Source organism: Papio anubis, chromosome 17 (genome assembly GCF_008728515.1).
Source record: "Papio anubis isolate 15944 chromosome 17, Panubis1.0, whole genome shotgun sequence".
In the NCBI taxonomy this organism is placed as follows: Eukaryota; Metazoa; Chordata; class Mammalia; order Primates; family Cercopithecidae; genus Papio; species Papio anubis.
The window spans coordinates 44,199,908-44,223,833 of NC_044992.1; the positions used below are offsets into that span (position 1 = coordinate 44,199,908).

At 51.0% G+C, this 23,926-nt stretch overlaps 1 protein-coding gene across 1 annotated transcript in view; it reads left to right on the plus strand.

Moving 5' to 3' along the window:
• Nucleotides 1-23,926, plus strand: part of HOXB3 (homeobox B3) — a 26,577-nt gene continuing 2,651 nt past the window's right edge. The window contains exons 1-2 of the mRNA XM_021928965.2: nt 1-1,560; nt 19,820-23,404. Coding sequence (XP_021784657.1) covers nt 22,957-23,404 — 448 coding nt within the window. The 5' untranslated portion in view covers nt 1-1,560; nt 19,820-22,956. The remainder of the gene's footprint in view (nt 1,561-19,819; nt 23,405-23,926) is intronic.

Below are 23,926 nucleotides of genomic sequence, written 5' to 3' on the forward strand. Positions count from 1 at the left end.
GTCTGATGGGAATTTTTATCTCAGAGGACTCCAAATTGTGGTGGTTGGTTTGTTTTCCTTTTAGGGTGGGTGTGTTTTGTTTTGGGGCTTTTAATTTTTTCCCTTCAGTCCAAAAATGGATTGAAAGGACTGGGAGGGCTGATTCCAGTCCCTAATGGGGGAAAATGTTTCATTGTAGGACACAAGAGGCTTAAGTATGGCAAAGCCTTTCATATCGTGATTTATTTGTCATAAGCAAATAAAATGCGGTTAAGCTGTCTCCTTCTAGACAGACGGCTCTTTGGTTATTAAAGTTCCGAGAGAGGACTCCATGAGGCTGGCCTCTTTCCTCGCAGCATAAGAAGGTATCGCTTTCCTCTGAGGTGTTTAAGGCTTTAATGAGTCTAATTTTTTGCACAGATGTTTCTGGGTGTTTGCAGGTTTTCAGAGTATTTTTATATTACAAAGGAGCTAGCCAGTGCCATAGCTCAAACTCTGACAAGCAAATAGATAATCAAGAAGACAAATGGCCTCTTTTGTGAAGCCTTGCTCCAGTATTAATTTTCATTTTCTTTCTCATAAAAAGTATCGAAAGTATGACTGGGGACCAAATAGCTTTCTGTCTCTGAGGTCCCAGTCACCCCTAGAATGGAGTGGGGGTAGGGGAAAGGGGTGCAGGTGACCCTCAGAAGTTCTGTCAGGCTGGAATTGCTTTTGTGCAGCACTGCTTAGAAGTTCTGAGGTCTGGGAGCTCCAGCCTCAGGGTCTCTGGTCCATTGGTCGTCCAGGGTGCAACCACCCCACCTCCAAAAAGCTCGGGGCTCGGGAGAGCATATACAATTAAAAGTCGTTTTTTCAGTCCCATTTCCTTTCAGAAAATAAAAAGAACCAACCCCCCCCCCCCCCGCCCGCGCATTTTATTGTTATTTATTTTGCATTCCTCTAGCTTGCAGCTCTGGTAGTTGGAGGCTGGATAGGGCAGGGGGAACCGGCAGGCCGGTGTCCCCAGACGCGAAAGGGCTGCTGAACTGTCCGTTTAAATGCTGCTGGGAGACTCATAAAAAATCGTCGTGGACCTGGAGGATGAGAGGGGCGAGCTTTATTTCAGTCGGATTGCGGTGTGGTGTTTTAGCTGCAAGGGGATGCCAAAGCCCCGAGTTGAGGGGGAAAATAGTTCTTAAAAAAGTATATGCCCCCACAAGGAATGTCTCTAAAGAACCAAATCAAAGCTGCTCTTTGGAAGGTATGAATAGAATTTAAAAAAAAAGATTTCTATGGAGCTTAAAGTTCACAGCCATTCTGTGTAGACAAGAGCTAAGAAAAATGTGAGAATTATACAGAAAACCATTAATCACTTCTTTTCTTTAAATACGTATCCTCTCTCCTTTGTTATTATTCAACAGCAAATCTCCTCAGACCGGCTGTTGGGGGAAAAAAGTGTTAGCCGTCTCTCCCGGATCTGCAAGGGAGAAAAAATTTGGAACCATAAAGTTGAAAACTTTTTTCTCTCAGTTTGGAAGAAGCCCTTCGTCATGAATGGGATCGGCAGAGTTCGGGCGAGAGGAGGCGAGAGGCGCAAAGGTAACAAAGCCCTGGCCCAGGCTGGCGTGTTTTGATCGTTTTATGAGCTCTTTTCACAAGTGAAAGAAGAAACACTCTCTCGCCTCCTCCTTTTTGTTTTTTAACTCTCTTGACTGGGTTTTTATGGTGGATGCTTGGGCAGGTTTGCTCCCTTTTATGATGACTGATGCTTGGGTCAGAGGGAGAGAGAGAGGGGCCTCAACACCTGGAGAGTGTTTGAATTGGTTGGGACTGAGGTGTCAGGACCCATGAAAAACCCCAGAGAAGAAGGTTGTTCTGTGAGGCAGTTCAGAAGCGCTTTTCTGGTTTTGGAAAATGCAGGCAGGCACAGCGAGCTCCAGCATGTGTGCATGGGTGTGTCTAGTGAGGTCCACATGTGGTCGGTGTGTTCCTGTGACTCTGCTTGTCTACACTGGGGACTGGTGTCCCCTATGCCTGTTTACCGGTGCGATGCTGTCACTGCTGCCTCCTGGAAAAATCAAATCCAGTGCTTGAATGGAATGTTCCAGCTTTGGAGCGGGTATAAATGGATATATGTTCTTGTTTTTCTTCTTGTGTCTAGCTTGGGATTCTAGACAAATACGTGCTACTCTCTGGAGCAGGAAACTGCTCAGTTCACAGGCGAGGTGCACTGATGCAGAAATATTTCTCTTCTGCTCTGTCCCCACAGCCTTCTTCCTGAAGGAGCAATGTTGGTTTGGTTTCCCTTTGCTCTCCTAATTTGAGGTCTCTGTTCTCTCCTCTGCAGCCCTGTTTCTTAGGCTGAGGGAGTCAGTGGGCTCTGCAGCCGACCTGAATGTGTTGGCCCTTTTTCCCTGAGGCCTCACTTAGGGTTTGGAGGCGGGAGGCTGGCAGGAGAGAGAGTTCATGGAGAGGCCACGTTTTCTAGGCGATTAGCTCAGTATTAGAACCACAAAATGACCTCGGAAGCCCCTTGACCTCGCTGAGACTGGACATTGTGTTGGCTTTTGCCTCCTGCCCAGGAGGGAGAGTCACACCTCTGCAGGGAGAGGTCCTTGGTCCATCATATGTCCCATCTTCTCCAACCCCTCTAGGCCCCAAACCCATCTTTGCTATTTTGAAACTTTTGGATTATTTTTCTATTACTGTCCACTGGGGGAAAAGACATAAAGATTTTTAGCCCAAGGGTCCAGTCGGGGTAGGAAAGTAGGGTGCTTATCTGTCTCTCTGTACACAGCACCTTCAGCAGTCCAGACTCCAGCCATCCTCCCGGCACCACTCCCAGGTCCAGTTCATCTCTTTACTGTTTCACTTGGAGGGAACTGAACTGAGGGAAGAAAGACAAAGGGAGAAGATATGAGAGGTTGGAGGGGCCTAATCCACAAGGCTTCAGAGGGCCAGAGGAATAAACTCCTGAGCTGCGAAGAGAAAGGGCTTCTGCCATGAACATTGCTTCACAGGCTGTCATCTCTCTGAGGGCTGACATCCAAATCCACAGCCTATCAACCCATTTTCTGAAGTTCCTTTGTTTAGGAAGCTATTTCTACAATCACCTTTACCTCTTTCCCCTAATTCTTAATCTCCCCAATAACCAAAAAAAGCCCTTGGAGTGCCTCACCCACCAGAGGAGCAAGGGAAATGGGAGGAGGATCAGTGCAGACTATTCTGAGTACTTTCCAGGGCCTGCTGTCCCAGCTTAGCCAAAGTTTCCAGAAACTTTTAAGAAATAGGTGGAGGATTTGTCAAACAGTGAGCCCTGAACATAGAGCCTTTCCAAAAACTGTTTTCTGTTTGCTGTATCTTAAAAATCCATACCAGCAGCCACCCTCTTGGGGAGAGACAGAGACAAAGAGAAAGAGAGACAGACACAGACAGACGCTGGCTGGGAGGATGAAATGTTCCCCTTCAGTTAAGACTAGAAGAGACAGAACCTTGCTGGGATATGTGGGTTGTTGGTTTGCATTTTGTAAATGGTTTCTTGAAATTTGGGGACTCTATTTCAGGCAATAAATAGCTGGAGTGGTTGATAGTCTCTCCTTTATCCCTGGGTGGCATAAGTAGAGGGGCTGGAGGCCTCAGGAAGGAAAGAGGATGAGCACAAAGCAAGCTAGGCTGCTCCTGGACTAAAAATATTTGGGGCTCAGGGAGATGTGCATTCATTACCTATAAGGGCAGATAGCCAGTTGTGGGCCCTCTATAGGCTCAAGTGACAAAGACCTAGTCGCCAGGGACTTTACAAACTGCTTTCTGCAGTGTGAGGATTAGGGCCCATCAAAGGGAAAACGAGAGAGACCATAGTCAGAGAAAGCTGGGGTTCACGAAGGAGAACTGCCAGATCTCCCATTTCCTTCACTCCAGACAATCCTAGTGCCACTCCAGTTCTCCCAACCTTCTGATTTCTTTCCCTCTTTCTCCCCAGTTCCCTCGGCCCTCCCCATTCTCTCTCCTACTTCCACCCGCTTGTCCTGGGCAGAGGGGGTTGCCCAGTCCTGCCAGAGCCCTCGGAGGCGGCCCCAGCACTGGCGGTGGGTCTCCCTGGGAAGTGGCGGCTGGGGAGGGGGTCTGGTTGGAAAACGGAGTTGGGAAGTTTCCCAGCGTGAGTTGAGCGCTGACGGATTTGTGATCAGCCATAAAACTGGCGCGTTCAGATTCGTAAATCAATCTCGCCTTTCTCACAGTGTAAACGTTCACTTTATCGGCAGCAAGAAAGTGCTCGGCTCGCGATCAGGCGCTTGTTTATTTGAACGTGGACATTCCCAGGATCCAAAAAGAGTGTGGTCATTTTAACAGAACCTGCCGGCGTGCCTTCGTGTCATTTTGCTGTTCTTTTTCTTGTCCTTAAAAATTATTTCTCCGTTTTAGAGATTGCTCTCTTCCCACATCCAGCATTTCTCTCTCCTCTCTCTCTCTGCTCTCTATTTTTATTTTAGACTTTAGCAGAGTGTTTTTCTTTGGAGGACCATTTTTAATGGATTTGTGGCCAGAACCTTTCAGGGAGTTGCCCTCGCTGGAGCCGGGAGCAGGGCCCACGTCGGGATCAGGCTGAATTCAATACCAGTCTGTGTTTTGTATCTGGACAATCAAAGCTGACCACCTCCCCTACAGAGTCCAGGCCTGGCCGGCGCCCCCACCCCATGAGGCCAGAGCAGATTCCAGTGCTTTTGGCTGGGGCAGAAGCTGTGCAGCTGCCACTGTAGCTGGAACCTCCGAGGCTGAGACCGGGGTGGCTGTTTCTTTGGGATTTGTTAAGACAACCGGGTCCTCAACCTTCTCTCCACTGAGTTGCTTTTGGTTTAGACCCCTTCAAACAAGCTGGGGGAGGCCCCTCAGATCCCTGCTCCCCTACCCTAAAGCTCATTCTTCCTGGATTCCCCGCCTGCCCTGGAGGCTGTGGTCCTGGCTGCCTTGAGAGCTGCTGAGGACAGATAAGGCTGCGGCTTCTTCAGGAATGTCTTTTCTGCTTCTTTTTGCATCCCCACCCCCACCCCATGCCCCGGCCGAGAACTCTGATTCTAGTTGCAAGTAACTGGTCAAGTTTGGGTGGGGGATTGTTCTTGTTTTATTTTGTTTATATTTGAGGTGAAGGGGTCTGTGTGTCTCTCTCTTTAGGCCTAGGGAATAGATAGTCCCTGATATTTAACCCTTTAACAGGCACAGCCGTTCCCCATCTTTTTCCCATTGATCAGCCTCCATTGTTTGTTGATTGGAAGCTCGGGGTGCTAACACCTGGGAAATAGGGATCCTGGGGCTGCCAGGCTGACTTCAAAGCTTTTCGTCTCTTTTCCCTCCTCTCCTGTTCAAATCTCCAGCTGTCTTCACTGGTGGGTTTGGGAAGCGGGGGGAAATGAGACAGGGTGTGACATAGGTAGGGAGAGGCTGACAGTCCGATTCTTTTGTGTAGAAACCTTAGTCCCAGTCTTTGTCTCTAGAATCTATTTTCAAACGGTCAGTCACATTTGGTTTCCTATAGTAGTAACAACACAAGAGGGAAAAAAAGTCCCCCTTGTGGTTATTCTCAACTCTAAAAGCTCCAGAGTAATCTCTTCACCCTGTCCCTTTTTTGCCCCTTCAAAAGGTACCAGAAAAGATCAAAATGAGAATAAAGCCAGAAGTCCCATTCTTTATCCACTTATACCACGGACTTATGAAGTGTTTATTTTCAAAGTGGCTCCTTCAGAAATTTTGTCCATTATTTAGGAAGTCCCACTCAAATAAATACCCCCAGGAGTGGGGGAGAAAATGCAGCTGGGGAGGAAATCTTAATCCTAAAGGATGCAGAGAGAAGAACTGGAAGCTGAGAAATCCAGGGGCTTGGAGAAGGGCTCTGTGCCCACCCCACCCCCACCCCCCAGACGCCCCTGCAGACTATTTCTGCACCTCCACGAACTAAGCAGAAGCAAGAGGAGAAGGGAGAGAGGAGAGGTGGGCTGTGGGTAAGTGTGTGTCCAGAGGGGTTAAGGAGCTGCAGATGTAGTAGGTATGGATGTGAGTGTGGGAGACAGACGGAGACCTCACTACTGTTCCATTGGTGGGTTCGGGGGGAACTTATTTTGCAGGAAAATTTCTCCTCCTGAAGGGGAAGGTCATAGTGGTCCTTTGAGCCTGAAATCGAAAGACCCCCTTCCCCCTCCCGGTCACGTGATTCATTAAATAATTAATGCCGAGGTTGCAGAATAGATATGTATTCGTCAGGAAAATCACAGGCTCGGTCTCCCTGTTTCTGACGTGCAATTCAACTGTCCTTTGAAAAACAAGCCTGTACCCCGAGAAAAAAAAAGAGAGAGGGGGAGAGAGAGGGAGAGAGAGAGAAAAAGAAAGGGAGACAGCAATAAAACAGCCCCGCAGCCGGAGCCACACCGCGGGCTGGGGTATTGTAAGTAGAAGGGATTTCTCACTACCTACCGCATCTTATATGTCCATGTAAATTTATTGTTTGTTATTAATGTTATTGTCGTAAAATGTGACAAATAGCCATCTTCATTTCCTGCCATTTCTCTTCACACGGTGCTCTGTGTGTTTATACCCATTGAGGCATTGCATAGAGATTTTAGGAATATTCTTCTTTTCTCTCTCTCTCTGTCTCTCTTTCTCTCTCTCTCTCTCCCTCTCTCTCTCCCTCTCTTTCCCTCCCTCCCTCCCTCTCCCTCTCTCCTCCAACCTTTTTCTTGATTTATAGCAATATGGGTGTCAGCTTCTCAGCCGGCATGCCAGCCATTGTGTGTGTGTGTGCGTGTGTGTGCGCGCGTGCGTCTGTGTGTGTTTGTGAGCGAGTTGTGTTGTTTATGGCCATGTCTTCGATAAATCATTTTTCACGGAAAATGATGTGGAAGCTGGGCTGTTTCTGCGGCCGGCCGAGAGAGAGTCGCTCTCGGAGGCACTTCCTCCCTCTCTGCTCTGCTCCGCTCCCAGGAGTTGGTTATTTCAGACGATTTACAGTAATATATCAGCAGTTAATATGAAAGCTCTATAGCTGGAGGTCTTAAATTACAGCATCTGTGATTATCAATTAAAGCGAGATTTGTATAAATTTGGTAAACCAGAAATGCCTCATTGGCATACAAACCCAGTCAAAGACCACAGTCTAATATAAAAATTATATTTGTGAGCCTGATAGAGCCAACATTCCTGCAGCAGCAGACAGAGCTCTATTTTTTAGCAGCTCCCCTCCAGGAGTTTGGCTTCTCCAACTCCAGCCCTGGGTGAACAAATCCAACTCTGAAGGCAGAAGGAGCCTTAAGAGTAAGAGAGGTGGAAGTGGAGAAAGAAATTACTGGAGTTGAAGGCAAAGATTTTTGTGATCAATGGAGACCAAATCAAAGTTCTGCGCGATTGGAAAGGGATGGGAGGGGTTCCGTTACATTATTAAAGCTTAATTTATAGGACTGATGTGTCTGGGGGGTGGTTGAAGGTGGAAAAGGAGTTACCCAAATTGGGGGAGACAATGGAGGCAAGCAGAGGGTGAAGGGCAGGGGGAGAAGCTGAACGCTTTGGCTTCCCACCCTCCTGGCTAACAAAACAAGGAAATGAATTCATACCCCAGGAGCCTTCCTTTGACCTGCTGAAACAAAGAAAAGTTTCCTCGGCAGTGAGGGACTCTGTGTTTGGGGCTAAAGTGGGGAGAAGTTCTCCGAAGTTTTTCTAGAAATGTTCTAGGAATCAGGTGGTCCCAGAAAGTTGGAGTGTTGGAGGATGTCGAGTGTGTTCTTTTAACTAAGTCCCCATCCAAAAAGGGAGCAAACGGGGTGCAGATTGGAGAGGGAGGGGAAGAGCTGTTAACTTTCCCCTATAATTTCATGTGGAGGTCACAGTTCCTTCCTACTAGGGGAGAGGCTGCTGGTCAAGAGCAAAGCCAGAGGTGGCTTTGGGGAATGTTCTACACTGTGCCCCAAAGTTGTGATGGATGAAGTGCAGAGGGCCAGAGCCTTCGCCAACTCCAGTCCCAGCTGTTGGCCGCTCATTCCCTGACTGGAGCCAGGCCAACTGACTTTATAGCCACAATTATCTGTGATATTTAACTCTGCCTGCTAGTGTAAACCTTTGAGCAGGGAAGTTAGAGCAACGCCGCACCCAGGTGTTAATTATTCATGGCATCCGCTAGCTACGTGGAGTGGCAGCTCAGGCCCCAGTCCCCGCAGCATCCAGGAGCTCGCTCCCACACTCTCCTCCAAGTCTCATCCATGTTAACAAGGGAGTTAACACACTGAGTCTCATCCATGTTAACAAGGGATTCTCAATGGGTGGTGGGTGAAGCCTCCCAATTCGGGAGTCTCTGTTGAAAAGGGTTTGAGGAGAAAGAGAAGGCCAGGACCCAAGGCTGGGATAGGTAGAGGCACTGCCTGACCTGGATAAAAGGAACTGGGGAAAGTCTGGATTCAGGGGCAGCTTTGACAGCACTGAAGATTGTGAGGAGGTGGGAAGGGCTGGCAGAGGCAGCACAGAGACCTGGGGCATAGGGGTTCCAAACCTTTCAGTCTCATTCCCCACCCACTCCTTGAGTGTTGGAGAATCCCTCATACATTCAGTGTGGGAGGCAAGCATTTCTACTTCTCCCTCACCTGGAAAGTGTGGGGTGGTGGAACTGTGAAGAGGGTGAGTTCTCCCTCAAACTGGTGGTCCACAATTAGGGCAAAGTCTTGGAGTTTTTGAGAGAGCAGGGAAGGATCACCTCGTCCATGGGGAGGAGGAGGAACATGAAAGAGAAGGAAGAGGGTAGAATCATTTGTATTAGCTTCTGAATTCAGCATGCTTTGAAAGATGGGAAAGATCTGCTCTTCGGGCCAGCCCATAACTAGCGTGGAGAGCCAGTCCCACAGGCCCCCTTCCCCCTGCCTGCGTTTGCAACTCCTCCTCCCCAACCCTTTTCCATCTCCCCTCCTGCTGCTACCTTTGCCTGTGACGTGGAAGTCTGACCAACCACCCCCCCCACTCCAGCAGCTTTTCCTCTTTATTCTTTCAGCCCTCTTCAGGTCTTTGTCTCCTCTGGCCCAGAGAAGGGGAGATGACACTGATACCCCCTCCCCACCCTTTCCCCGACACGCACAGACTCTTCCCCAGGAGACAAAGCAAGGGCACCATCCCTTGCCACCATTTTCTGGTAAATCCCCTCATGTGATGCCCAATGCCTTCCATCCAGGCATGTGGGCCTACCCCAAATCAGCAAGTTTGAAAGGATTTTGTTGTTTATATGTACATTTGCTTCATTTAGCTATGAAGCACCCTGTCTCTTACAAGTCCTGCACCCTCCACCCCATTGATTTGCTTTTGTGTTGTTCAGGGGTTGGGGTAGAATGCATCTGGGAGACAGAGCTCTGGGAAAGCCGCTGACTCTGTCTTCTCCGGTAATTCTCTGCTGGTATCCTCTCTATATAATTGCAGTATTTATCTTTGTGCCTTTAAGAAGCCAGGCTGCTAACGCTTGCTTTAGTGACCAGAGGAATTGTATAGAAAGATGAAGAGTGAGAAGAGGAAGAGAGGGACCCAGAGAGAGAACAAGCAGCAGGATCCCTTTCTGGGGTGGAAAGTCAAGGCTGAGCCCAAGGAGGGGATGACAGGGAGAGTGGAAACAAAGGCCAGTCAGAGGGGAAGGGAGGCTGTCCTGGAGCAAGGAGCCCCACAACTCACAAGGGGACGCACACACACAGTTAAGTGAGAAGGGAAGTGGCAAGGAAACTACTCCCTTTGTCCTCTTCTCTCTAGAAGATAATTTCTCTGGACAGAGGGTGGGTTCCCCCACAGAGGAAAGGGAAGAAGAGACTCAACCTAATGAGTGAGCCCAGAAGTGATTTCTGGAGACACTCCTAAATCCTTTGCAAGGCTCAATTCAAATTCACTAAAGACACTGAGAGAGACAGAGTTTGAAAAAGACAAAGGGGCTGTGAGAAAGGAACCGAGACAACAGAGATGGTTAGAAAAGACAGAGAGACCCAACACAGATAAAGAGCCCAAAGACCTTGGGGAGCAGGCACAGAGGGAAGCTCCTCCAGGCTCCCTGGTCCCTAGTAGCCTTCTTTACAGGAAGCTGCCCAAAGCCCAGGCCATCTCAGAAACAACTAACTCTAGAGTAGGCCCTTGGGGGTGCTAAATCAGGTGTGAGGCAGCTGTGGCAGGATCTGAAGTGCCAGGGAATGGCCAAGATGACCAGGACACTTCAGCCTCCACCACCATCGCCAGCATCAGTAACTTAATCATTGGGACCTCCCCAAACAGAATTTCATCATGGGGGTGGGGGAGTTGGGACCAGTCGTTGACACCTGGACCCTGCAATCCTTTCTTGGCTTTTCTTCCCCTTTGTGGGTTTGGTCTCTTTTTTCTCTAGGGACCTGGAGAAGTTGTTGATCTTCCAGCCGCCTAAGAACTTTCACCTCCATTCCACATCTCCCTCAAACTCCCAGCCTTAACAAGCGGATGCTTCCCCTACTAATCTCCTTCCTCCCCCACCTTACAGGAAAGAACAAGAAAAGGAAAAAGGGAAAGAAAGTTCCTACCAGCCTAAGCAGCTTTAGAAAACTCGAGGGAAAAAGGGAGATGCAAACGTTTCTCGCCCCTCTGATCCTTCCCATTGGCCCCTCGCCATTGCTCTGTTGCCTCCATTGCCCCCCTTCCTGTCCCCACTCCTGTCCTGCCCAGAACTCTCTCCCTTCCCCTCCCTTCTCTGCCGGGTCGGACATATGGAACCCATTTCGCTGGTGACATTGAAGAGCCGCCCGTGTGCCCGCCTTCCGCCATGGCGCCCCCGGCGCTCCCCACGCCTCGCCGTTCCCCTGTCAGTCGCCGCTCCTCTCGCCTGGCAACTTGGTCCGCTCTCAAATCCCGAGCCCAGCTCGGTGCCAGACGAGCCCGGGGTTCCCGCAGCCCCGCGCGGCCCGGGCGGAGTGGGAGCTTCTCAGGAAACCGGCGCCTGCCGCGCCCGGAGTGCCAGATCCGCGCGCTCCTGGGGCCCTGGAGGCCGAACAAAGCCGGGGGCGGGGGCGGGGGCGGGGTGGGGGCGAGCGCATCCGGGCCTCTCCCCCAGCTCGGCGGGACGCTCGGGGGTTGCTGGGGGTTGAGCGACTAGGATGCGGCTGGCTGCGGCGGCGGAGCCCCAGCCGGGGCCGAGGGTCCGGGGCCTGGCAGTCGGCCCCCGCGTGCACCCAGCGCCCGGCTGCCCGCCGCTGCCCGCGCCCTAGCGGAAGACCGCACAGGTAAGTGTGGGGTGCGGAGCCGGGGCGCTCGGGTACTGGCGGGGGTGCAGAGGTGGGTGGCTGAGACGCCCGCCCCCAGGCCTCTCTCCTGGGACAGGCTGGGATCCGACTTGAACATGAAGATGAGAGCAACTTTGAGAGGCAGGGTGGGGGCTTCGAGGGGGTAGAGGGACCTGGGGTGGAGGACGAGTGTGGAGGAATGTGGAGCTGTTTGGGTGGGCGTGTGGACATGATCGTGTTAGGGGATCGGAGAGCTCTCCCGCTCAGGAAGGGTGTTGAGGCCCAGGAGGGTTTTTCAGGGCAGTTGGGAGCTGTGGGTACTGAGGGAAATGTGAGGGGCATCTGCTAGGGGCAGTGAGGTTGGGGAGCGACCACTGGGTCAGCTTCCACAACCCAGCTGCCACCATTGCCCAACCCTTTAGCACCTAGCGGGTTATTTGAAGCCAAAACTACAAGGGATTGCACTGAGGCTGAGTGTCAAGCCCAGAAGATAGCAAAGGGGGTGATTTATGGCTTCAGAGAAGCTGTGTTTACTGCTGCCTGCTCTGGAAACCAAAAACCAAACAGAGCAGAGCCCAGAGAAGCCCCTCTCCTTGGAGTGGGAAGCGATGCCAGCCTGACACACTGGGATTTATTTTCCCAGATGAGGGAGGATAGTGGGAACTGTCCGTTTGCAGGCGCACGGTGTGGTGGGTGTATGCAAAGCAGGCACACGGGTAGGTATGCTTGTGTACTGTGTGAGTGCATCTGCACATTGGGAGCTGTATATACTCCAGGTGGGGCTTTGCGGATGGGTTTGCGGAATCACTTTGTGAGCTGGGAGACTGGGAGCCAGGATAGAGACCCCATGTTCTCTGGTTCTGGAACTCTGGGATGGGGTAGCTGTAGACACATTGCCCCTTGTCCTCTTCGCGTAGTAGTGCTCTTTCCTGCTTTTTTCTTCCCGCAGCCACATGCAGCAGAGCCCACTTGGCCTGGCCTCCTGGCCCCTGCCCCTCTACCCTTTCCCTGTATGCCTCCTGTGCCTTCTGCCCACCCAACCTCATCTTCACTTTGAATTTTTAACTTTGTGGTGGGAAGCCAAGGAATTAATCAGTATGGTTGATTCAGGAGGGGAGGTCAAAAGGAGAAAAGGCTTGGTGTGGTAGGGAAGATCAGGGAGATGCGTGGTTTGAGGCTGGACCTTGGCAGCCTTGTGTCCCACCATTACTACTCAAATTCTCCCAAAATCTCTGTTTGGGAGTGGGGAGCAAGTGAATACAAAGACGAACAGAGTAAGGGAGCCACGCAGGATGATGGGGGTGGGGAGAAAAACATTTTGACCCCCAGATAGTAATTTCCGCAGGCCAACTAGTGGCTCTTGCATTTCTGTCCAGACGCCCAACTTTGCCTGGAAATTGTTTTGCATTAAATTTTCTCAGCCGCAGAATTATCTTTCCTCGCCTCCAGCTAAACTTGCATTTTTCCACCAGACACTTGGGCCCCGCACCAATGAAATCTGAGAGGAAGCGGCTGGGCCCTAAGTGGCCGTAATTTAATTGATTTTATCATAAATCATCAACTTGATGAAGAACCCGAGGTTTCAGTGAAGTAAATTGATATTAATGGGAGTTTCTTGAAATGCAAACTCGCTGCATTGTTGGGGCATCTTGAGCTGGGGAGGTAGATTACACATTTCCCAAGAGCAGAGAGCAGAGACCTGGAGCCCAGCACAGCTTTGGGGGTAGGGAAAGCAAGCTTTGAGGTGCAGCTGCTGGCAGACCTATTTCTATGGGGAAGCACACCAGAGCGCGGAACTTTGTCATGAGGGACACAGTCTGGCCCTGTGGACCCTGCTAGCCATCTGGGGGAATGCTGGTCTCCAACTGAGGGGAAGGCAACTGGGGAGGCTGGTAGGTGTATGGGCAGGGAGGGGGTTGGGTGAGAAGGCTCGGCTGGTACAATGGGTGCATTGATGCCTGGTTAAAAATTGCCAGGTTGAAACCTTCCTCCTTTAATTAGACAAATTAATTATTTACTGCTTAAGTTGCAGTGTCTAAAAATAGCACTTTTGGTTTGGTAATGAGGGTAGAAAACAACCCACCCTACACACAGAAGAGCAGTAAAACCCAGTGCATGAGCCTCTATGGGGCAAGGGAGGGTCAGGCACCAGGTTGGTGCTCAGTGGTAAGCATTTAAACCCCAAGGGAAATACCACGAATCTGGTCACGATGGTGCCGGTTATTGTCTGAATTCAGTTTATTACTTCTTATTGGCACACACTTTTACATCAGCACATGGAGAATCACTAACATTCAGTCCAAAAAGAGATCTTAGAGATCTTTTAGCTAAACCCCTTCCCTCCATATACATGCCTGTGCTTTACGGAAGGGGACACTGAGGCCCAAGGAGTGCCCTGCCTCATGTCACACAGCCAAGCTGGAACATCTGTAATTCAAGCCTTCCAACTCCCAAGCCTATCCCAAGTATAACTCCAGACAAATCACTTCCTTGCTCTGGGCCTCAGTTTCCTGATCTGTAACAATGGCAAGAGTTGGACTGGACACTTCCTGATTTCTCTCCTGTTCTGAAATTGGGTACCTCTGTGTGTACCCATCCTCAGCAGGACAGTACATGGGAGGCACTCCCTTGTGTGTCCTGGAGCTCTGTGGGCATCTGGGTATAGAAGTTACTGCATGTTTATTTGCAATATTCAGAGTTTACATATACCCAGAGCAGTGTATGCTTACTCAGTCTGGCTCTAGGAAATCCACTGGAATCTGGACTGTTCCTCCTTTTGAAGGTGCCTTTATTCTCAGCTGAGAAGTAGCCCCGAGGAGAGCGGTGGAACTAGAAGGCAGTGGAGAGGGGCCAGCTAGCTGGGTTGGGTTGAGATTGACATTTGGAGAGGGACTAAGGAAAGAAGGGCTGGACCTTACTGAGCAAGACCCTTTCCCTGCCAGGCACTGGGCTAAGGCTTTCGTTGTGTGTGTGTGTGTGTGTGTGTGTGTGTGTGTGTGTTTGAGATGGAGTTTTGCTCTTGTTGCCCAGGCTGGAGTGCAATGGTGTGATCTCCACTCACCGCAACCTCCGCCTCCCTGATTCAAGCGATTCTCCTGCCTCAGCCTCCTGAGTAGCTGGGATTACAGGCATGTGCCACGACACCCGGCTAATTTTGTATTTTTAGTAGAGACAGGGTTTCTCCATATTGGTCAGGCTGGTCTCCAACTCCCAACCTCAGGTGATCTGCCCGCCTCGGCCTCCCAACACAGTAGGTTTTTAAGGTGCCCCCTACCCCAGCCCAGGGACTGAACAGTGGTTTCAGAGTTTAGATTCTGTGACAGCAGGTGCCCCCCTTCTCAGGCTCACCCCAACCCTGGGCCTTTGAGCCCTCGCTTCTTGGGAGGAGGCACACACAGGGTGCCACAGCACTCTACTGGGTCTCCTCTAGGGTAGCCAGGACAGAGCCTGCAAGATGGAAGACCCCCACGCTATACTTGCTTTTATTTTCCAGCTCCTCCCCCAGTTCCAAAGGAGTGGTGGCTTCTCAGTTGCATGGTTGTGAGCAAGGAAATTTCTTGCAGGATCAGGGATGTGAAGAGGCTAGCAGGGGAGGGGAGGGGAGGTTTCCAGGCTGCCTTGGGAAGTGTGGTTTGGAATATGAATTCTGGGGGAGGAGGGAAGGAGATGGGAAGAGATGGGAAACAACCTCATCTTTGGGGCTCTGGAAATCTCAGACACTGGGCAGATAATCCACTTCCTAAAGCCTAGCCCAAAACACTAATTTGAGAGAGAGAAAAAACAAAAGGACTAGCAGGCCCAGACTCTGGCCCTGTCCCATTCTGACTTCGGAGTTTTATATTTGGAGGCAATTCGGAACGCCTTTCGCTGATTGGTCATTAATCCACTGAGTTATTGTCTGCTAAACAGAGGTCACCGGGAGAGAAACATCCAGTCTGTCAGGAGAGGCCCGCTCAGCCTCAGGGACTGGGCCTGTTCCTCTTTTCCTGCTTCTGCCTCCCTTTCCCAGCACCCTCTGCAGCCCCCAAGCTGCCCAGGATTTGCAGCCTCCCTTCCTCTGCCTTCTCTGCTCTGCCCACCTTTGTCTCAACACTTGCTGGGGGTGGGGTTTGCCAGGCTAAGGCTGAGCTTCTAGATGAGGCGGGAGCGCTGATTCAAATTGGGATCTATCATCACCAAGGAGCCCACCTGCCTGAGGCTCCCAACTCGCTGGCAGCACCGCCATCCACTCAGCATGTTCAGGCAGCCTCCATGGTCATTGAGTGGACTTCGCAGACCCTTGTGGCTGCCCTTTTTGTTCTACCACCCCTTCACAGGCTCGGCTGGGGAGAGGGCAGTGCCCCCACACATGGGGTGGGGAAAATGTACAGCTTGGATTTTTCTTCATCCACTGCAGCGACCTTTTTCTTCTTTTGATCCCCACTATTGCTGAGCAGGGTCTATGCGGGCCTCCTCTTCTCCCTTCTGGGTGCCCCTTTGTTCCCTCCTGCTCTGGCTTATTGGAGAGCTGGAGATGGGGATCCAAATGCCAAGAGCCTTCTTCATTAGCAATTCCCACTTTACAACCCCCAGCTTTGAAATCTTTATTAATACTTAAGGGAAAATGGAGATTCGGGTGAGTGTGTGAACTTTACACCCCTCTGCTAGGGCTACAAAGTTGGGCAGTGAAGCTGGAAAACAGTGTGGGACCGGGAACTCAGACAGGGCCAGGAAGAAACACATCGCTAAACATCTGAGAACCCAGGCTCCCAGGTCCTAGCTCCCCAGCTAGCCAGTGGGCTAGGCAAATTTTGTGCTGATTGAGTCAGGAGCAGGATCCTTGACTGCCCCAAGTCTGAGATCAGAAATCAGTTTTAAAAGAGCCAACCAGTATGCCCTTATTGAGAGAATTTTTGTTTGCTAGTTGATGCATTTCTGGGGGAAGAGAGAAACAGGCGCGATCCCGTTGAGGTCTATAAGGGCGGGTAGCCCTTGATTGCTCCAGAAGGTTTAAAGTGCTCCCGTTGCCTGATACTGGTTACCCAGTAGGGTGGGGGAGAGAAGTGCCAGAGCAAGTGCTCTGGCTCTGAAGAAACGGAATGGAAGAGGAAAGGATGTCTGTGAAGAAGGGCATTTTCTCTAATCCTTACCCTTATTATTATTTTTTTTTACTTCATTAGTTTAGGCTAGTGTCTCTGTCTCTTACTCAATTTTTCTCTTTTTCAATTTCTCTTTCTCCTCCTTTCTCTCTCTCTCTCTCTCTCTGTCTCTCTCTCTCTCTCTCTCTCTCACACACACACACACACACACCCCACACATGGGCACACACACAAAGTTTCCCAGGTTTCCCTCCCAAATCCAAGAAGAAATTGTTCCCTCTTCTGTATTTCCAGTCTGCTCCGAAATCATGGCTTCACTCTCTGGGATGATAAGCCTTTCTCCTGCTTCTCTTTTCCCAGACCCCAAAGTCTCCCCTCAGACTGCTCTGGCCTCCCCCACCCCAAGTTCCTTGCCCAAACTCCTCACTACCAGCCTTTGTCCCCTGAAGTTTGAAAAACCCCTGGCCAGCAGCAACACCTCAGTCCAAACGGGGGCCCTCAGGGGTGCCCGTTCCACCCTCCGTCCTCCAGCCTCCCAGCCCTAATCAGAGGGCAGCCCGCCTGCTGGCCAGAGACCTCTGAGAAAGGAAGAAAAAAGGCAAGACAGAAACTAAACTGGGATCTAATTGCCTCCCAAGCATTCCAAATGGGCGCTGTACTCCAGAATTAAGAAGCCCCCACTCCATCTCCTACCGCATTTGGGGGTGTATGTCCTCTGAGATTTTCTCCAGGTTCGTTTTCTTGCTTCTCCGTCCTCTTTTTCACTCCCACCCCACTATGCCCCACTGCCTTCTGTAGCCCGAGGGACCACAAAGGGTTGAGGAGGCTTGAGGAAGGGAGGGGTCTGCCGTTGTCTCTGGAACACTCCTCCATCCCCAGCTCAGCTCCGGCCTGCTTCTCCCGCAGCCGGCCCGGGGCTGGCTGGGTGCCTTCTGGACTCTCGTATTATTCCTAGAGGCAAAGCTGCGCAGTCCCAAAAGCGATGAAGTTCTCCTCTTCTCTGTTTTACAATGACCTTCTCTAACCCAATGATAGTAACAGCTAGGACAGTAGAGTTTTGAGGTACATTCTTGGCTTTTTTTTAATTTGGGGGATTGATAGAAAAAAACTCAAAGGTACTGGTTTCTTTAAGCTTCTGGCAACCTCCCTGGCCTGAGTTACCGACCCACCAGGCTCAAAGTTACATGGGGTCTGACCTGTGTATCTCTATCTAGTGTAGAGGTATCAGGACAGACATTTTGCAGCCACATACTCAGGCACCCCTAACAGGTCTGTTTGGGGGTCCAGGCTGGCTTGAGCCCCAAGTCTAGGTCTGACTTGGATGTTTTCTTTTCTTGATACTACTAATATACACAGAAAAATACTAATAAACACAGAATAATAGCTACTAATAAACACAGAAAAATAGTTCCCACCCTCCATCCTGAAGTCCCCCAACCCGTGCTTCCCCCCAGCCATCAACTTTCTAGGTAGGAGATGGGGTCCTCAGGACATTACATTCTGAGGCTCTGCAAGTGGCTCCTGTTGCTGGAGGGCAGGAAGGCCACAGGTACCCCCAGTTTATCAGGGTCCCCGGAAACCGGCTGCTCCAAATCACCTGGCCTGACTTAGCCTTGCCCAGAAGAAGTAGGGCCTGGAGGCCAGGGGCCACTCCCTATCTCATCCCAAAGTACAGCCTGTGAGTGGGGAGAGAGAGGGAATGAGGGAAGCTTTGCCAGACACTGCCAGCCTATGCTGGAGGGGACACAATAGCTGGAAGTCAACTCTCACCTTTGTTGTCCCCAGTCCCGTTCCCTCTCCTGGTGCATCCAGATGGGAGAAGGCAAAAGCTAAGTATTCTAACCAGGAAATCACAGGGTAGTGCCTTACACGAAGTTAAGAGAACCAGTTTTCCAAGCTGCCTTTAGAGAAGAGGGTCAGCTTTCTATTTCATCCCCTAGCTCCGAGTCAGCAGTTAGGTAGAGTTGCAAACACTCCTGCTTTGGGAAATGTCCTGGTGCTCTTTTTGTCTTTTCCTTCCTCCCAGAATGACTATTCCCCACCCCCTGTCCCAAATCTGCAGACACCTACATTTTTGGCTCCTGTCTTCCTCCTACAGGCCTCCTCCTTGCCTTTTCCTGCCCTGCTCAAACACACCCTAAGAAAACTTTAGCTTTTGTGGCCTTCCTCACTTGTGCCAAGAGTCATAAATCTTGCAGGGCAGAGAGAAACAAACAGGGTTGTTCTGAATAATAATAATAATAACCATCTTCCATCTCTTCTGCCAGTGCATTTAAAATTAAGCCACCCTGCTAGTTCTTCTCAGAAGTACAAATGTCCTTATCACCTCTTAGCTCCTTCTGCCTATCCGGAGGTGAGAATCCTAACAGAAACTTCTCCGTAAAGTTCTTTCAGCCTGTCTACTGCCAGCCAGTCTGGAGCTCAAGCTAAAACACAGAGTTCTCCTTTTGTCACCCTTTTCTCAACCCTCCTCCCCCTGCAAGATGTTCTGGGTTTTTAAAATCATCACTCACCGCTTGTTGTCTGTTCTCAAAAAGAAAAAGGGGGAGGGGTGTTGTTGTTGTTGTTGTTGTTTTAAAAGGTCTGGTCTTTCCCTCTCCCTCGGTTAGTGACTGGGCCTGGAGATTGGGGGGAGATTTGGGAGGAATAGAGAGGGTGTAGTGGAGGGAAGAAGACGGGGCTGGAGACTCAGAAGGAGGGAGCCAGGGTGTGAGGGTTGGAGACCCAGCCACCAGTCCCTGAGGAGTGAAACTACTTTCTAAAAAAGTCCTGGTCTTCCAATTGCGAATGAGTGCAGAGGGGCACCCGGCACCCTCACCCCCCCACCCCGGGCGAGGCCTGTCTTTGACTCAGCCTGCAAATGCTACTTCTCAAATTAGCATAATGGTTCACTAGTGGGGTATGGGGGGAGCTGTGAACTTCACTGCCCTTCCTTGCCTTTGCTCACCTCTTCTTCCCTGTCCCCCCAATCTAGATTTAAATTTTTACCCGTTCTTAAAAAAAAAAAAAAAAAACCCTCCCTTCTTTCCTTCTCACTCTTTTTTTGGGGAGCGGGGTATTTTAAAATTTCCCCTTTGCCATCAGCACCATCACCTTCCCTCCTTATCAGGCATCTAAGCTTGCTAAAGGGGGAGAGGTGGGGGGGTATGTGAGCTTGTGTGTGAGTGAGTGAGTGTGTGTGTGTGTGTCTGTGTGGTTTTTTTTCCCTGTGCAAAAGCAGAGGCCATTGTTACGGAGAGTAGGGCGTACCAGTCTTATAGGGCAACCACACTGTGGCGGCTTAGCCCTGCTGGAGCCCGGAGCTGGATTCTGGCGAGCTGAGCTGCCCGGCACCTTTCGGTCTTCTATTTTTTTTCCCGCTCCCCCACCCCCTCCCTCCTGCGCACCCCTGCTCCTAAGCCGAGTGAATTGAAGCGGACGCCGCGCGGCTCCTCTGGCCGGTCTGCCCCTCGGGCTCCCCAGCCGGGGTGGCTTTGCGGGGCGGGGGGGCGGGGGGCGACGCAGCTTTAAACAGTGGTCTTTTTTTCCTTTGCCTTCAAGGAGGGGAGATTTCTCGCCTGCCGCTCGCGCTGGGGCTCGATGTGAATATATATTATGTCTGCCTGTTCTCCCCTCGTCGGTGGCTAAGGTAAGCTGGACTGAAATAGGCTATCAGTTTGTGAATGGCGGAGAGTATGTCTCAATGATTTATGGCCCATATGACTCCAATCTCGGTTCAAGAAGAGTTCACAAGCTTTAAGCTTCCTTCCACGCAGCGACTCTCTCTCTCTCTCTCCCTCCCTCCCTCCCTCCCTCTCTCTCCCTCTCTCTCTCTCTCCCTCTCTCCCCTCTCTCTTCCTGCTTCTCTCCTCTTTTCTCCTCTCTTTTCTTTCAGCAGCCAGATCCAGGGCTGAATTTTCTTCCCGGCTGCTAAGAAAGTCTCAACCTTTCTCTCTCTTCCTTTCTTGTTATTTTATTTTTCTTCCTCCCATTAATTTTTTTAAGTCCTGGAAGATGGCCTATCCCCTCTCTCGGGGCTTCCCCAGCTATTGTTAGTCTCCTGGCAGTCCCTGGGGTGTGCTTGGCAAGGTGGGGTTCTTGGGGGGGCTCATCTCCCTTCTCCAGCGAGACCCTGGGGGGAAGCCGGCAGCCACCGTCTCCCTCCCTCCCTCCCTCCCTCCCGAGGAGCCATATGGAACCAGAATTTTTCCAACATGGAGGCAAGGGAAATAGATCTGTTTGGCTTGGTAGAGCTGTTCCCCACCCCCTCTTGTTCTGGATCCCAGATCTCGGGTCCCCTCGGCACCTTTCCCTCTTCCCACTGTCCCGTCCGCCAGGCCTCGGCGCCCTCCAACCCTGCTGAGCCAAGTCCCGAAGCGGAGTTTGTAAGGCGCTTTTTAATTCGGTTACCTCCGGCTCCCAAACTTGCTGCCGCCCGCGGGGCTCGGCCCTCGGCCGGCTGGTGTGCTGGGAACCTGTCTTCGATAACCGTTTTGGTGTCCTGATCGCTTGCTCTTCTTCCCCTCCTTGGGCCATCATAGGTGGCTGGTAGGTCGTCGCCAGCCGCCGCGGCAGCAGCGACCGGCCGAGGCAGCCTGGCAGCAGCAGCCAGGGACTACCCGGGTGCACAAACCTTCCCAGCCCTGTCTGCACCACCGGCGGAGTCTCCATTCTTTCCTATCGTGTCTCTGGCTCCTTCGCTTTCCACACTGGCCTCCGTCTGGCGATGGTTTGGGGTTTATTGCAAGGGGAGCGACAGGAATTTCGGCCCCAGGCGTCTAGTTAAATTATTGTTTTATTATTATTACTATCATCATCATCATCATTATTATTACTGTAACAATCATTTAGACTAAATAAAGCCAGGGCCCAGCCAGCCAACCCCCTCCTACATTTTTATTTCATTCTCTTCTCTATTAATAACAACCACAACTAATGCCTGTTAATTAATTCCCCCTTCAGCCAGGGCTGCTCGGAAGCTAATTTTGGTTAAATCAGCAGAGGCTAATGGTAATAATAATAAAGGGATTGGGTCAGCCTGGTCAATTGAACTCTGGTTCTCCCTTGAAGGACCTGCTGCTTTGCAGACCCATGTGTATTTCCAGAAACCAATCGGAACTCAGGGTTACACTGATTCCTTTTTGAGTATAAATCTGTGCCATGAAGAAGGGGATTTATGTGAGGGAGGGACTTTCTTCACCTGCACTTCTTTTATTTTGTTTTCCTATGTTTAGTTTTATTTGGAGTTGACCAGCTAGGCTGAATGAGATTAAAGTTTTCCAAACACACATGGCAGTATGGAGGTTTTATGAAAAGTGGTGGTGAAGAGTTGGGAGAGAGAGAGGAAAAAAAAATGTAGTCAGAAGTTTCAGAACAAATACACAAAATCCTATGTTAGTTTGAATCTTTATTTTTCTGGCACACTTTTAAAAGGCTGTATTAAAATAGTTATTATTATTATTATTATTAGCCTCAGGGAACCTCAGTCAACAGGAATACCTCTGTTTCTAACCCAGAGAATAATATTGTTAAAATTGCTTTGTTGATTATTTTTCTCGGGAATAACTTTCTCTTTTGGAAAGCACTTTCCCTGTCTCAGTAGAAAAGTCTAGCAGTTGTAACTTCTTGTTTCTTATTTTCTTTGGGGAAAATCAAAGAAAACAGACTGTGAAGGAAAGGGTGGGAAAAATTAAGTCTCATGGAAAAAAAAAAAGAGAGGTCCAGGGAGAGACCTGGGCCAAATGGTCACAGCACCAACTGGCATGGCCCAGGAAATTGAAACAATCCTGCTCCATTTGGGGGCCCCACAGGGCCACTGGCTGCCCAATCCCAGGTTTGGCTGAGCAAAGACAGGAGCCGGAGGTGGTGGTACCTGCAGCAGGGCCATGGACAGATGAGTCTCAGTTCAGCTGACTCTTGAGGTTAAAAATCCTCAGGAGGTATCTAGGTCAGGCTGTTGTTGTCTTCCTGGTGGGGGAGTGGTGGGAAGTGGAGAGGACACCTCACAAGAGACGCTTCTCTGACGAACTTGCTTCTCCTGCATGTCTTTTCAGAAGATCCTTTGGTTTCCCTTCAGGCTAGACTTTGCTTGGGCAAGAGACCTAAACCGACTTGGAAGGAGGCAAAGGCTGGAAGCACAGAAGCCTCTGGGCTCAGAGGAGGGTGTTGATGATGCTTTTATTTTGGAGTCTCCTAGTGTCCCCTCCCTTGAGCCATCCTATCCCAGAGTTGGGGAGGAGAGAGAGGGAGAGAGGAACTAGGGGAGGTGAGGGGTTAGTGCACAGGCAGGAGAGAAGCAATGGCCTTTGCCATAGATTCTACATCTAGGCAGTCTTGAAAGGCATATAGTATTTATTTGTTTATTTTTTTAGTGGAAATGAAAACTGGTGGGCTTTTTTTCCTCGGCATCTGCTTTGGAGATGTTGGGGAGGGGAGAAGAAAAAACCCTATTGATGTCAGTTCCCTTTTCAGTTCCTAAGATGGATTCGAGCCCCAGTCCTCTTCTCCGCCTTGTGTCTCTTCTCTCGCCCCGCAGGTCAGCCGCTTGGAACAGACCCCGGAGGAGGGGGGCAGAGAGGGGAGGGGATTTGGGGGGGGGGGGTCCGGCGTGTCACGTGACCCCCAGGGTTGCCAATGTCCGGTCCTGAGGGTATCAGGCCTTTCCAAGTTGCCACCCACTGCCCAGGCCTCACCCAGCGATGCAGAAAGCCACCTACTACGACAACGCTGCGGCTGCTCTCTTCGGAGGCTATTCCTCGTACCCTGGCAGCAATGGCTTCGGCTTCGACGGCCCCCCCCAACCCCCATTTCAGGCCGCTACGCACCTGGAGGGCGACTACCAGCGCTCAGCATGCTCGCTGCAGTCCCTGGGCAACGGTGCCCCACATGCCAAGAGCAAGGAGCTCAACGGCAGCTGCATGAGGCCGTGTCTGGCCCCGGAGCCCCTGCCCGCCCCGCCCGGCTCACCCCCGCCCAGTGCCGCACCTACCAGTGCCACTAGCAACAGCAGTAATGGGGGCGGGCCCAGCAAAAGTGGTCCCCCAAAGTGCGGTCCCGGCACCAACTCCACCCTCACCAAACAGATATTCCCCTGGATGAAAGAGTCGAGGCAAACGTCCAAGCTGAAAAACAGCTCCCCCGGCACAGGTACCAGTTCTCTGCCTTCCTTGTCCTCAGCTTTTGTCCGAGCCAGGAATGTCACTGTTATTCTAGCATCCAGCCCCTAGGCGCCCAAGAGGCTGCCTGGGAACAATATTAGGTGGCTGGCGGGTACATTTTTGATACCCCCACCCCCTAATGACCCTTTACCTCGCCAACACCCTCCTCCCTCTAGCCGCCCTCCACCAGAGCTTCTGAAAGCTCCAGAAGGCCAGGTCCATGGCCTCAAAGCCCTTCCCAAGGCCACAGAGCCAAGACGAGGCGCTGCCAGGAGGATGCAGAGTCGTCAAGGATTGATTATTATTAAGTATGATTACTGTGGGTATTAATCACAATCGCTCGGACGGCCCAGGGTCCCGGCCTCCAGGCACGGCAGCCTCTTCGTGCGACACTTCTTGCCCACGAGTGTCCAGATTACCCCGAGGGTTCTCCTCAGTCTCCCATCCTGTCCTCAGGACGGGGTGGGCAGGGAGGGGAAATGTCTTCCCTGACCTGGAATTGGGGATAGAG